The sequence below is a fragment of the Epinephelus fuscoguttatus genome, linkage group LG12 (assembly GCF_011397635.1).
Source record: "Epinephelus fuscoguttatus linkage group LG12, E.fuscoguttatus.final_Chr_v1".
Classification (NCBI taxonomy): domain Eukaryota; kingdom Metazoa; phylum Chordata; class Actinopteri; order Perciformes; family Serranidae; genus Epinephelus; species Epinephelus fuscoguttatus.
Window position 1 is genome coordinate 31,163,454 of NC_064763.1, and position 13,969 is coordinate 31,177,422.

Here is a 13,969-nt window from a genome sequence, read left to right on the forward strand (position 1 = left end):
GTCTGACTTTGCAAGAGGTCTGACGGAGCACTTCCGTAAGAATTTTATTTATTTACAACAGTATTCAAGAGATTAAATGTAAGGCATTCAAGTGTTACAGTATTAAACAATCACATGGCTCATTCACAATCAGTTATGCTTCATAACTTTAAAGATCCAAAGCATGATTTCCCACTAATACACAAAAGATCCCTTTCAGATGTGTTTTAAGAAAAATATTGTGCTTGGAATGATAATTTGTATGATGTAATTTTAGCTTGTTTAAACTTCTTAAGATGACATCAACTCCGCCCTCATTGAGAAAATCCAGATTATGTAAAAAAAAATTGTTCATTTCAGAGGTTTAACTGCAGGACTCACGATGTCTCCTAAATCACTGAAAAGTCCATTCGAATAGTCAGAGGGGTCTGAGTTCTCATATGCGCAAAAAATGCTGAGTCACTGCTCTGAGTCCACTTAGAGGGCTGAAAAGGACCAAGATTGATAACACCCTTAATGTGCATCTTAGATACTTCGCCCTGTGTGTTATTATGATGTTGTTTCACGCTGGCTATATAAAAACGGACAAACCGGTGAAAAATATCATTTCATCTCCAAGGCCGGAACTGAAATAAAAAAAGGAATACAGGCCACAGTCATAAAAGTCAAACAAAACGGTTGTCACGTTAAGAAGGGTTTCTCATGCTCACCCTCCTGTCCACTCATGTTTACCGACATGAATCCCTGTTAGTGTTGTTTTTGTCAACGGCCAAATGGTGCGTCGCTTTAAATTATGCAAGGAAGGAATGGTGGGGCTGCATTATCTTTCTTTCGTAAGGGAAGGTCCAGTGTATCCTAAGTTAAAGGAGGTTAAAAAAAAAAGGAAGCGTTAAAGCTCCTTCCCTTAGCGTTTAGAGAATTCAACCAGCTCATATCGTGGCTGGTTCTTAGAAACTTCCAGGTCCAGGTTGCAAACAGCCTTTTAGTGTCCAACTCTGCACACACATCATGTGGTCAAACCACAAAGTGACAATAGGCAAACACAGTTTTCACTGGAGGGCGACTTAAAATGAGCCTTGTGCATCAGGATGAATGCACTCAGTGCAAAGTTATCAGTGTTTTAATCGAGTGAAACAACCTGGAAGCCGTCATCAACCCTGCCTTCTGACTCCTGCCCTGCTGCATCCTGGTCTCCTGGATGACTGTTCTTGGTCCTCCTCAGCCTGTCCCTCCAGTTGCGTTGAGAGGAAGGAGGCGTGCTGGGAGTTGGAGAAGCAGAACCCGCAGATCTGGGGACGAAGATTTGGTTGGAGTTGGTAGTGGGTGGGATGGGCACAGACAAAGGGAAGTTGGTTGGCCGCTGGATGGGGGGCTTGTTGTTTCTCCTCAGGATTCCCAGGCGGGAGGGCTTCTTCTGGGCCTGCTCCGCCTGCTGCTGCATCTGAAGCTGCTGTTGGATGATCAGCTGAACGTCCTCCTGAGTCAAAGGGAAACAAGCAGGCTGTCAGAGCACGAGAAATACTGACTCTGAAAAATCTGCAAATGAAAGACTATAAACAGTGATGAGAGACACGACATGTGGGAAAGAGGGACAAGATAAAATGTGTTAATAAGCCAGATTTTAAAGCTGTGAGTGTGTGATCTTTCTTTGTTTTATGTTTCAGATCAGTTTACACCAGGAGCCACTGGAAAATAAGGAACTGTATAAACATTACTTTCTTTTTGTTCCTTCTCAGGCTGTCCTGACTTCCAATTTTTGGGGATGGATGTGTCAGTGAGAAATCTCTCAATACTCAAGCTCAAAGCTGGAATCATCGGTTTTTAGTCAGTGCAGCAAAAATGACGTGACAGTTAGCCACTTTGTTAGCATGCAGGTCGTACATTAGCTATAATAGCTAGAATAAGAATACTTTCAGTTCAGTTTCAGTAGTGCAGGACCGACTGTGACTGACGTTAGATGAGAGCAAGTCAGAGTCACAAAACTGTCACTAACTTTAAATGTCCTTGTCTGAGAATTACTAATAATAATTTATGGAGATGGTGAATAAATAATGCTGGATAATTGTTTCTTAATTTATGGACCATTTGTAGCATTTAAATACTGATTTGGACATTGATTACCAACATTTGAAACTGTGAAGCTTCAAAGCCTTTGGATCTGCCCTATTTTCCTCCTATTTCTCTGTGTTTGGGATGTTCCTCGGCACAGTGTGCAGGCGAGGTTGGACTATATGAAAAGGTAGCAACAAGGTACCAGACCGTAGGCAGCAGCACACTTCCAAGAGGAAACAAATATAGCAAGGCGAAATGCCAAGCAAACAAAGCCGAGGTTGGGTTTCACTTTCTCTGGCGATACTGTTTGCAAACAGCAGCCAACAATTCCTGCATAGTATACCTTCAAACCTTTAAGTATAACGTATTAAGTTGGTCCATATTATAACTCAAGTTTAGCCTTTTATTTAGAATATATTTAATCTAAAATAATGTGTCTTTTGGTGACCACTGATTATTATTCCAATACATTGTAAGTTTTTTTTTTTTTTAACAGGAGAGGCCCTAAAGAAAATAGTTTTTAAACAGTGAAAAATAAGATCCTACCTCCCTCCCTCCCCACCTCAATAATTTTCATATAGTCCCTAAACTTTACCTCTCAGATCACTGGGATCATCTGTAAAGAAAGAATGAAATTGTCTCCCACTGTGTGACTGAAAAACAACATAAAGGTACACAGAGAGGAAAGTCTACTAATTGCGACTTCACTAAAAATCAACTAGAAGTAAAGAAAAGACGAATATTTCTTAAAAATGAGCTGACGAGGGCTCTTAACATTCAACTTGTTCACATTTTTTAAGACTTCACGACTTGGAAGCGAGTAGACTTTGATGTTGTTCTGTGAGATGATGCGTTTTCAGATCACTGAAAGATTGAAAAACAAACTAAGATGAAAATTATAACCAGAGACGGATTTGATCAATACAAATCATTGTAATTGTGACAATAACATTTTGGCATTGTAGCTCCAAACGGTCAACACTTTGCGACACCACTGCTCTCCCCAGTAAACCTGACAACACTAGCAAAGTACAGTGTTGTTTCAGTTTAACTCTGCAGGGAGCTGGGCGTTCACCAGCTGAACACGTGGGCCTGAGGCCAAAACACTGTGGCAGGTTACCAGCTGGCAGTAACGCCTGGATGTGCTCCTGTAATATGCGGGAGTTTTAATTGAGTTTGTTCTGTGTGTGTTTCACAGCTGAATACTTTCTGAATCCTGAAAGTGACGTGTGAACTTTACACTAATTAGGCTATGTGTGTGTGTGTATACGCTGTGTCCTACTTTCCCAGATTTCTCACATTATCTCTATTTTGCTTAATATGACTCCATGTTAGATTTTAGTTTTTTTTATTTATTTGAGTTTATTCACTGGTTTTGTCTTTGTTAAACATTAAGCCCGTCTCAGATTTTACCTTCCAGGCCTCCAGCTCCAGCGACAGCTCCAGACGTTTCTGCACTGCCTCCAGCAGCTGGTTGTTCAGTGACATCATCTCCGTTTTACTCCGCAGCAGCTCGGCTTCCATTGCCTTCTTCCTGCATGGTGGAACAGAAAGAACGACACATTCCTCAAAAATAGATTCATGTCTTTCAGCTTCCTTTTCATCCCCCCCCCGATTCATCGGTTATTTAGAGAAGGTGACTGTGTGCATCATGTGTGTGTGTACTCACTTCTCTATGGCCTCATCTCTGTCCCGTAACGCCTGCTGCAGGATAGCTCTGTCCTCTGCTGCTTCGTCTTTGCCGGATTTGAACTGCTGAATGAACCAACAAGAGGCAGGTTATGTTTTGTCACATCTCTGCCTTTAACCTGAGTGACTTCACTCTCTGTTATCTGTACTTTTACAGGATTCTGATTTGATCTCATCATCAGTCACACATCTTGTGACTTTCTCTAACATACAGTAAAAACCAGACAGACTCAGATTACTGACACTGCCGCGTGTAAACCTGTCAGACCACATAGCTGAGCTCTGACACCTTAACAATGAGGATGATGCTTCATCAGGAGGGTACACGTGGTCTATCACCTGAGCTTTAATATCTACGTACAGGCCTCAGGGCTTACAGTATATTAAAACTACCCTGCTGACGACAGAAATTCCTTGCTGGTTGCCAAAAATGTATTAATGAGTCATTAATAATTTGCAAGTGAATACATCTTCAAATAGAGCAGATGCCACGACTTATATCGAGTTAAAGTAGGAATAGAAAAAGTGTTTACTTTAACTCAACATTATGAAGTAAATATTGATTGCACAATGTAATGGCTACAAAATAATGACCCCATCAGTGTTTAGATTGGTCTACTATAAGCAGAATTTATTCTTCTGCATGTAATTGATACCATGCCCACATCATAGGCTCTGCGTAGATGCCCTACACCGTAACCTAGAAGGCACCACCCCAGATATGTAACTACACACACACACAGCAGAGAAGACCTCCTGTCTATTTTTGTAAACTGAAAACAATTTCCCTTAGTAGAAATGAAGCTTTTATTTACTTTTATTCCACAGATTAGGAACATTAAATTGTAAAGACAATAAAGCGCCCCAAAAATAGCATTTTAAAACATATGAGTAGAGGAAAGTCTGCTAGCCATTAGGCTAATTTTTGCAATGTAAAATGCCATAGGCTTATGCTAATACTGCCTCACTTTAATTCTGCAATTCTGTCAGTCACAGGGAACGATCACCCGGGAAAACTGAGGCTTTAATTTACAGCACAAAGGAAGAGCGTCAACCATTGTGCTACCAAAACAGTGTTGTTTTTCCCAGTAGCTGTTGGCAACTATCCCCGGTTAACAAAGAGTATCAGTGTAATGTAAATATTGGACAACCAAAGTAACTGTGGAAACTGTGGTAGTTGCTTGGCTCTGAGGAAAACCAAAAGCGATCCAGTTCTTTTTGCAACAGTGGTGGCAACAATAATACCATGTGGAATTGCTGGGGCTGGATGGGGGTTAAAAGGTTGTCTGTTTCCACTTTAATATATTTGGATTTTTATGGAGGTCCGTTGGGGAAAAAAAGATCATGTGAGGTCATAATAATGAGAAACTTTCTCAAAATACTGACTTACTTATCTCAAAATAATGAGAAACAACATGAAGTCGTTGAAACGTTTTTCATTATACTGCCTTATCAGGAACCTTTGTTCTCTTTGTACGTACAAAGCAAACATTCTCCCAGGTGACCTGCCCAATAAAATTAACTCAGTCTGAGATTGATATGATAGGGGTAAGGCGCTTTATCTGAGTGGGTGCTGCTTTCACCTCTTTGGTGTGGTGGATTGCCAGTTCGCGGGCCACATTCTGCAGCTGGGCCAGTGAAGCATCCAGTTGGTTTTCCCCTTGAGGGGGTTCACATTGGCTGGACTGTGACTCTGTCAGCGGGCGCAGCAGCCGCAGAACAGACAGAACCTCCTCTGTCACCTGAGATAGAAATGAACAGGCAGGAATTATTTAAAAAAAGAGTTCTGCAGATGTAAAACAGAAGTCCTGGTACTGTGTGTAACTTATACCCTCTCTCTGTGATGGCTCCATCCCGGTCCATCTCTGCCCTCCTGCAGTTTGTCCACCTGTGCTTTAAGCTTGATGCTTCGTCTCCGAGACAGCTCCACCTCTCTGCGCACTTCTTTAAGCTGCAAACAATGAAGACCATATCAGCACATTTTTTACAAGTCACCACATTTCTGCAGCGTAGATAACTGTAGGCCCACACAAAGAAAGTACATTGTGACATTTTTACACAGTGTAAACAGAAACTGCTAATCTAGATTCCTGAGTGAAACCGTAGCAAGAAATCCAGTCGTGCCAGCCCAGATGTTAATCAAATGCTGCAATCAGCACAAATGAATGCATTCACACAAACACACTCAGAGACACACCAAGATGACAGAGTGTTTCAAGTTATTAACATGAAGTGTGAGGCACAAAACATTTCCCACCAACAGTTTCCATCTCAACCCCCAACAACAAATCAAGCCCTGTCATCAGCAGATGTAAAATCATAAACGTAGTTCACTGCAGACTGAAGTTTACAGCGCTCTGACGTCAAACTAATTTTGATTATACTTCATTATGATAAAGGAAGATGATCTCTCTTTTTTTGGGACAATTTGCATCTTTAATTCTGTGTTTTTGTAAATACACTCCTGAGTGACGGTTGAGAATCTGGCTGCTCCCTGTATAACAGGTTTTGTTGTTTGACTAGCCTGTCTGCAGCAGAATAGATTTAGATTCATGCACTGCACAAGACAGATTTTCCAGGACAGCAACAAACCCTCATTTTAAATATATAAAGACTGTTATCCTACCGTGTCTGTGACATGTCCCATTGTTCGCCGTCTGCCGAGCGGCCTGCCACTCTTGATCAGGTCTGGTAAAGTCCCATTTAGGTAGCTCCTTTGGAAAGAGCTTCCACCGTCAGTCTCCAAGGCTTCTGTCTTGGACTGACCTGTCCCCTCTGAGGTCAGCTCACCTGGACTGTCTTTCTCTTCAGACGAGGAAGTGCTTCTGTTCTCGTCAACGAGCTCCTCTATACCAAAGTCCTTTAAATTTAACTCAGCGAGGAGGCTTGAGGTGTTCAACAGATCAGCACAGCTTCCTTCATCAGAGACCAAATCTTCCTGCTCCGAGTCGTCTCCAGGTTCCTCTGGGTCTTCTGGTTCTGTTATGGACACTGAGACTGTTGGTTCTGGTTGTGTTGGCAGAACTGTAGGTCGGCAAGATGAAGATTTGTTCCTGAGCGAGTTCATCTGTCTGCCCTCCAGTCTGGTCAGAGAGGAGTAGAGCTGCTCGCTGGTAGTGACTCTAGGTCTCAGTCTCTCGTTGAGGACTGAGAAAGGCTGAGAGTAGTCCATGATCGGCTTGGCAGACGTAGTCAATTAAACCACCTGAGGATACTGTCAGGATGTGTTTACACACTGAAGAGCAAGAGGAAGACAGAGAGTTAAGAAGGGAGGGTAACAAACAGAATGCCTCCAAACTTGTTTTTCCTGAACTGCATGCGTCTTCACAGGGACGCGACATGACATGATGTGATGTCACTGGAGGCTGTGGCTTCGTGTGGCCCGTGTGGGTTTTCTTCCTTCTTTTTGTCGCTACACAAACACATGACGTGAAAACATACCAGAGCTGCAGGGGAACAAAGGGAGGAGGGCTTTTGATCCTTTGAGAGAGACGGATTATTCAGGCTTGACGCATGATACCTGATTTAAACTGCTCTTTTATTTACAAGTAACATAGATAAACTGAGCAGAGGAGATGGTGACCAGGGTAAATAGAATAATATACAGCCAGTGTCAAAGGAAGGCAGGTTGAATCTGTGTCGTGACTTATATTTTCCTTTGCCTAGTCATCGATTCATTTCAGGAACTGAAACACACTGGGGGAAAACACCAGTTGTAGTCATTCCTTGCAGTCAAGAGGGTGCTTTTTTTTTGGTCACAAATCACCCACATACATGAGCAGAGACGAGTCAGTGACACATCAACACATCTTATTTTATAACTGAATACTTAGCGATGTCTCTGTGATGTACTGAGCACGAGAAGAAGCTTTAAGTTATTCTTTTCGTGCAGGTGTGCGTTGATTTGAAGGTTGCAGCCAAACAATCACCAGTTAATTTACTGTCAATTAAACAACTATTTTTACAGTTTATTTCCTTGCTTCAGAGGGACACATAATGTTCTGCCAGTCACATTTCAAGTTGTCATGTCACATTCTTCACTTGTGTTCATAACGTGATCTAATAAAACTTTAATTATAGACCTAGTCTTTTTTCTTTTTCTATAAACAGCAGCAGGGCAAGAAGTGGTTCACGGTTGTATTGTGTGGATTTACAATCTTAAGTGATTTCCTTCTCAAAAACTCTGTACCAAATATTGTGTGCTGCACTCATGCCTCATATCTGCAGGAAGTAGGTCACCGCTTCACAAGGAAGGTGGGCACCATCTTAAGTGTAAAACTATTTCTTTTTCTCCTTCATCATCTCCAGTAATCTACATTTTATTCTAAATAGGTCAAATCTAATTAGAGTATGCAGGAAACGTTCTCTGTGACACTATTTATAGATCAGATGATGTTATCACAAACACGTCTCAGCAGGACATTTCTATATTCATCCTTCAAGACTTATTACTTTAAGGGACAGTTCACCCAAAATCAAAAATACACATTTTTAACTCTCCCCTCTTTTGGTATTTATCAATCTAGATTGTTTTGGTGTGAGTTGCAGAGTGTTGGAGATATCGGATGTAGGGATGTCTGCCTTCTCTCAAATATAATGGAACTAAAAAACACATTTAAAAAGCTCAACAGCAATGTCTCTTTCCAGAAATTATAACCTGGTTACTTAAGATAATCTACAGACTTTGTTATGAGCAGTTTCATGTACGAACTATTTTCTTTCTACCAAACTACACCCACCAACAGTATCACTGTGCAGAAGGAAGCGTACATCTACTCATGAATGAGACGCTCCTGCTCATGACAGATCAAGATGTAAACATTAATGGTGTCCTCCTTAGGTGAGCTGTAACATTAGCTAGCTCAGTGGTGCTAGGTAAGCTAGCAGTAGATGCATGCTTCCTTGTGCACAGTGATACCATTGGCATGTGTAGTTTTGGATGTAAGAAAATAGTTCCTAAATGAAACTGCTCAAAACAAGGTCTGTAGATTATCTTGAGTAACCTTGTCATGATTTCGAGAAAGGGATATTGCTGTTGAGTTTTTCAAGTGTATTTTTTGGCAGTCTAGTCCCATTATATTCACGACAAGGCAGACATCTCTATGGCTGATATCTGCAATATCCACCAGCCGACACCAAAACAATCTAGACTGATAAACAGTGCTATAGGTAAGAGGAAAATGTATTTGATTTTTTGATTCTGGGGGAGAATTGTCCCTTTACAACAGAAAGTTTCTGCTAACCACATGAGACAGTGCCACTTATTCCCAGCATTTCTTTTGTTTAGTAACATTTATACTGTCTAGGATATGGTCATTAATAAGACAGAAATATCTCTGCAAGAAAATCTATCCCAAAGAAAATCTCAAAACAGGCTGATTTACATTCCACACATGAAATATTGTATCGCTGTTGAATAATCTCTTCACCAGAAAGCGAGTATGTTGTACTTTTGCATCCTTTTTTCCCCTTTGTGAGTTTCAATACAAATCCTAAGGTGAAGTTATCAGGACTAAAGGGTCTGCAAGCATCCACATCATGCATGTGAATCCCTATCAACTAATGATGTGTTATGCAACAGTGTCAAATTATGACACTGATAATAAGAGGCTGTAATTCAGTGGAAAATTTAAAAATGAAATTAATCCAGTTTAATTCTAATTTGCATTTTTTTGAAACACTACATGTTGAATTTCCAGTTCGACAATTAAGGAATTGCGACACTGTCCTCATACTGTATGTTACGAGAACCGAGCTGCCAGCTCTGATTTGCCTTGAGTAAATATTTGTCAGTCACTAAAAACACATTTCACTTGCATGATATAACTGGATTGTGTGGCCAGCTCAAAAGCACTCCATCACTTCTTAGTTTAAGACAGTAACTTGCTACTTAGACAAAACTGGAGTTCAGCTGAAAACTTTTTTTTTTAATCTGTGGTGTTAATCAGAATGAGTCCAAACAACCTCTCAGCTGGCCACTCGAGATGAGAGAGTAAACAAAAAGACAAAGACGGGATTATAGCAGGCTGTGACTAAGCCGACAGACTGATTTACTCTCCAGTCACATAAAAACACTCAACAAAAGACAGATCCCAGCGTGCAGGAGGAAGACTGCCAGTGACAGTCAAAGAGTGTCCTAATTCTTCCAGTCAGTGCGGCAAGAAGTCCCTTCAGTCATGCCCCTAAAATAATCTGCAGCTAGTCTCATTATTTTGGGGGGGAAAAAAGTAACAAGAAATTTATTTTTTATTTGAAAAATCGTTTATTTTTTGAATGTTAGGTATTAGTATGTCTGTGTTTGTTCTTAAAGTTCATTAATAAAAAGTTCTCCACAGGAGAAATACAGTTTGTCACTCACGTCGTCCTGTCACCATTAGTAAAATTCATTGTTAGTCATTGATACTTAATTGGTCCCCTGCTTTTTTCTTTTTCTTTGTCTGGCTCAAAAGAACTTTCTTGTCCTTCATTTAATATTTATGACTTCCTGTTTGTTGCTACAGTTCAGTTTTGCCTTTTTTCTTCCCTTGTTTCTGTCCGTCACTCGCAGCACACCTGAATCCCAGGTTATCAGAGGCAGAGTCGGGGGTGTTGCCCATCCTGCAGGACACAGAATCATAACCATCAGGCAGGATTGCCGTACAGCTGTACAGCTGCTCTGTGAGGTCAGAGTCTAAAAACACAGTGCTTTTTTTTCTGTTTAATAACTCACCTGGTCGTGATTCGTGCCTTGTGATTAGCTGAGCCATCCACCGTGTCGATCCAGGAGCCACCGCGCAGCACGTACATGGGCTGTGCTGCTGGAAAGGGTGTGGATGTCCATTCCCATGTGTTTCCCATCATGTCATACAGTCCTGCAGGAAGAATAAACATATATATTATTTCACACAGGATTTTCATTTGACCTAACAGAGATACCAGATGAATTGTGTTTATTATGCTGTGTGTATTTGTGTATTTGTGTATTTTTGTACTTTGTGTTGCTCCCACTGCTGCGAAACTAATTGCCCCACTGGGGACAAATAAAGCAATTGATTGATTGATTGATTGATTGATTGAATCGAATCCCTCTCAAAGCGAGAAACACTCACAGCAGAGTACCTAACTCTATTTGGTTTTGATATTTCTGTAACATCTATGTCTGTCTAGCACTTCTAATCTTTGACCATACTTTAATTATAACTAAGAGACATGTACCATAATTGTTCTGAGGAGGAAATGCTGCCACAGGAGAGATGCCATGATATCCATCCTCTGCGGTGTCAACATCTGGAAACGATCCCTTAAACATTCATAAAATTAAATTATTACAAAGCGTGTGTTTCAAACGCTTTCACATGAACATGACTTTTTCATATGACAGGAGATCTAAAATAGTTAAGACTTTCAGAGGATGCACCTTCCCAGTGTTTGTTTGTGGTGCTATAACAAGGTTCATAATGTTCCAACTAACTTGAGAACAAACTAAAAAGGCAGCACGCACAGATCTTCAGGAGAGAGTTGACCAACCTCAGTTTCACCAGTTTATTCTGGCCATGATAAACTGTTCAACCTGGCTGCTCTGATAAAGTTCAACAGGCCAAAATGTCAGCATTGTTCAAAATCATACCAAACACACATTATCTTACAGCAGAATTTCCTATAAGTATATTAATTAATACAAATTAGCAATACAGTTTAGTTATCATGGTCTATTATAAACAACGACACATGATTACCTGGATAAGAAGGTCTAATAAAGTTTTACACCAAAATTTATCTGTTTAGCTGAAGAAAGTATTATAATTATCTGCAGAAATAAAGGGAAGCTACCACATCAGTTAAAAATACATATCAGTAAATCTCTTGTCTTGTCTTGCGTTATTGTTGTGAGCTGACCTGCCACAGGTTGGTTCTGTTGGCTTGGAACTTGTTTCCCCACGGATAAGTTCGACCTGGAACACAAGAGGCAGGAAAGGGACAAGAGGACATTACAAACAATGAAACTGTACACTGATTATTGAACAAGGTGGTTGTCAAAACTATAAAACAGTTCTAACTCTGTTTAATGGATGTCAGTCAAGAGCAGATGCGAACAAACAGTCAAAAAGTTAGAACATAAAACCATAATGGCGGCACATACAGTATTTCTTCTGTGCTTTCGGTGTATTGACTGTGTACCTTGCAGCCCCCCACGCGCAGCCCACTCCCACTCCTCCTCAGTTGGCAGTCTCTTGCCCTTCCACCGACAGAAGGCCTGAGCATCGTTCCAGCTCACCTGAACCACCGGGAAGCTCAGGCGCTCCCGAATGCCTGAACCAGGTCCTGCAGGCTGAACAGAGGAAGGTCAAAGGAGTTAAAGGCCAGCACTGAAGGCATGCTACAAGATATTCAGACAACAAAGGAAGAGACTTATCACCTCACCTGTCTCCAAAACACCCGCTCTATAGGCAGCCACCAAGGAGCAGACTGGATAAGAAGGACGAGAATCAAAAGTTATCCATAGGACAGCATTACAAATGGTAATTGCTATATCTAAAGTCTTCAGGTGTATTTGACAGTGTTCTTACAGCATGTATGGCAAACTGCCAAATGTTTCTACACCATCAACTACAATTTTCATTATTGATTAATCTATTTATTTTTTAAACAATTAATCATTTAGTCTATAATGCCCACACTGAAGTCATTATTACTATTATAATGGGGTTTTTTTTGTCTGACCAACAGCTAGAAATGCAAAGAAATCAATTACAATAATGTAAAACATGGAGCAGAAGCAAATCTTAAAATCTGATAGTCTGCAAACAAGAAATGTTTGTTGTTTTCCTGTTGATTGAAATAATTAATTAATGGTCATTTGATGTCAGACTAACAATTATGCTCTTGAATGATCAAAAATCCCACTACCTCAATCCTCTGTGTGACTTTGCTCTTCAGCTCTTCTGGCACAAAGTCTTGAAACACAAAACTCCAACCAAACGTCTCAGCTTCAGTTTTGTACTTCTGTGCTCTCACAAAGTCTCTGTAGTGAATCAAGGTCAGCGCTTTAGTTATATAATATTTTGCTAAGTAATATCAAAACACTCCTATATCAGGTAGCAAGTCTGATTACCTGAAGTCGGCGTTAGTGACGGGGTATGTGTCTATTTTAAACGGCTGCAGCTGAACCTCCTTGGTGGGAGCCTCTCCATCTCTCCCATCAGCTGCGCTGGTTCCCATTAACATCTTTCCTCCTGGTATACTCAACATGTCATCTGCTGCTGTGTGTCAAAACGAAACTTGTCTCTATCATGGCGATTCAGTGTTAATATAATTTAAGTAACATTATATTCAGAAAAAAGTAATATCTTACCCGACACTGTCAGTAAAACCACCGCAGATATCAGAAGCACTACTTTAACCTTCATTTTAACAGGCTAGTTTTAGCTAACATTAATGAAGCATTACGTATGTGTATATAACGTTTATAAAAATACAAGTTTAAGAACTAAATATCAGCAAAACTTCCCTAACTTGGATACATTTCTGTCGGACAGATCTAACCGTTGCACCGGAAATGGGTTCAACGCTAAACAGATTCCGTGTGAAACAAAAGGTTCCGCTTCATTAAAAAACGTCAACACAAGTATTTAATTTCTTTCAATTGATTTTTTCCCTTCCCTACAACGATGATACGAAGCGACACTATGTTGTTATAAAGTTATAAAGTTTTATTTATAATTTTTAAACTCTTAAGTTAAATTTAAGACAATAAAACGCTGCTTCTTGCTGCTAAATTATATACGTGCTACAGTTGGAAAAAATAAATAGATAAAACTTCAATTACTATTTTTTTTTTTAAACATGAAGCTACAGTTTCTGGTACGTAAAAAATTAAAAACTCATCTAGCTAAAGAACAAATCACCCCCTTGATAAGTGTATTTGTAAAATTACTTTAATCATCTATTAAAGCCTTGAAGATATATTACTTCATATCCACGTTTACAACCTTGACTTTCTTTACTAATTACGATCTAAAATAACCTGTTATTTATCTAAACACGCCCTTTATGATTGTACTACATGAACGCCGGACATTTTTGTTTCAAAAGCTTTAAAGGGAAATTTTCGCATAGACTAAGAAATTATATTTAAACCATTCAATCATCAAGTTTTTTTTCTGTTTATGGTCATAAGTATGTGTATTTACTTTATGCACAGTGGTAGAAGAAATATTCTACATCTGTTATAAAGGACTAGAAAAGGATGTTTTTTTAAAAAAAAAATCAA

The 13,969-nt window shown here is 39.9% G+C and overlaps 2 protein-coding genes across 4 annotated transcripts; both read right to left on the reverse strand.

The window, feature by feature from the left end:
• Positions 1-3: 3 nt before the first annotated feature.
• Positions 4-8,275, reverse strand: bicdl2l (bicaudal-D-related protein 2-like). Of its 2 annotated transcripts, none has more exons than XM_049592229.1 (6): positions 6,347-8,275; positions 5,552-5,671; positions 5,304-5,462; positions 3,701-3,783; positions 3,445-3,565; positions 4-1,456 (listed from the first exon to the last, which is right to left on the reverse strand). In XM_049592229.1, the coding sequence occupies exons 1-6, from the start codon at positions 6,890-6,892 to the stop codon at positions 1,100-1,102; spliced, it is 1,386 nt and encodes a 461-aa protein (XP_049448186.1). In that variant the 5' UTR covers positions 6,893-8,275; the 3' UTR covers positions 4-1,099. The 2 variants fall into 2 exon arrangements, with proteins under 2 accessions (XP_049448186.1, XP_049448185.1); XM_049592228.1 differs by having other exon boundaries at positions 3,701-3,786; positions 6,347-8,272.
• Positions 8,276-8,797: 522 nt separating this feature from the next.
• Positions 8,798-13,252, reverse strand: sumf2 (sulfatase modifying factor 2). Of its 2 annotated transcripts, none has more exons than XM_049591969.1 (9): positions 13,052-13,252; positions 12,812-12,956; positions 12,607-12,721; positions 12,121-12,165; positions 11,878-12,028; positions 11,596-11,651; positions 10,915-10,999; positions 10,430-10,571; positions 8,798-10,317 (listed from the first exon to the last, which is right to left on the reverse strand). In XM_049591969.1, exons 1-9 carry the CDS (start codon positions 13,104-13,106, stop codon positions 10,215-10,217), a joined length of 897 nt encoding a protein of 298 aa, XP_049447926.1. In that variant the 5' UTR covers positions 13,107-13,252; the 3' UTR covers positions 8,798-10,214. The 2 variants fall into 2 exon arrangements, with proteins under 2 accessions (XP_049447926.1, XP_049447925.1); XM_049591968.1 differs by having other exon boundaries at positions 12,812-12,959.
• Between the last annotated feature and the right edge of the window lie 717 nt (positions 13,253-13,969).

Excerpts from the sequence above, each read along its gene's own strand:
- bicdl2l (XM_049592228.1), bottom strand. The coding sequence starts at position 6,892 with ATGGACTACTCTCAGCCTTTCTCAGTCCTCAACGAGAGACTGAGACCT. Across the intron at positions 3,787-5,303 it reads CAATCCACCACACCAAAGAG|CAGTTCAAATCCGGCAAAGA; the intron begins GTGAAAGCAGCA and ends TGGTTCATTCAG. Across the intron at positions 3,566-3,700 it reads AGAGATGAGGCCATAGAGAA|GAAGAAGGCAATGGAAGCCG; the intron begins GTGAGTACACAC and ends TCCACCATGCAG.
- sumf2 (XM_049591968.1), bottom strand. The coding sequence starts at position 13,106 with ATGAAGGTTAAAGTAGTGCTTCTGATATCTGCGGTGGTTTTACTGACA. Across the intron at positions 11,652-11,877 it reads TGCGCGTGGGGGGCTGCAAG|GTCGAACTTATCCGTGGGGA; the intron begins GTACACAGTCAA and ends CTTGTGTTCCAG. Across the intron at positions 10,318-10,429 it reads AAGGCACGAATCACGACCAG|GATGGGCAACACCCCCGACT; the intron begins GTGAGTTATTAA and ends TGTGTCCTGCAG.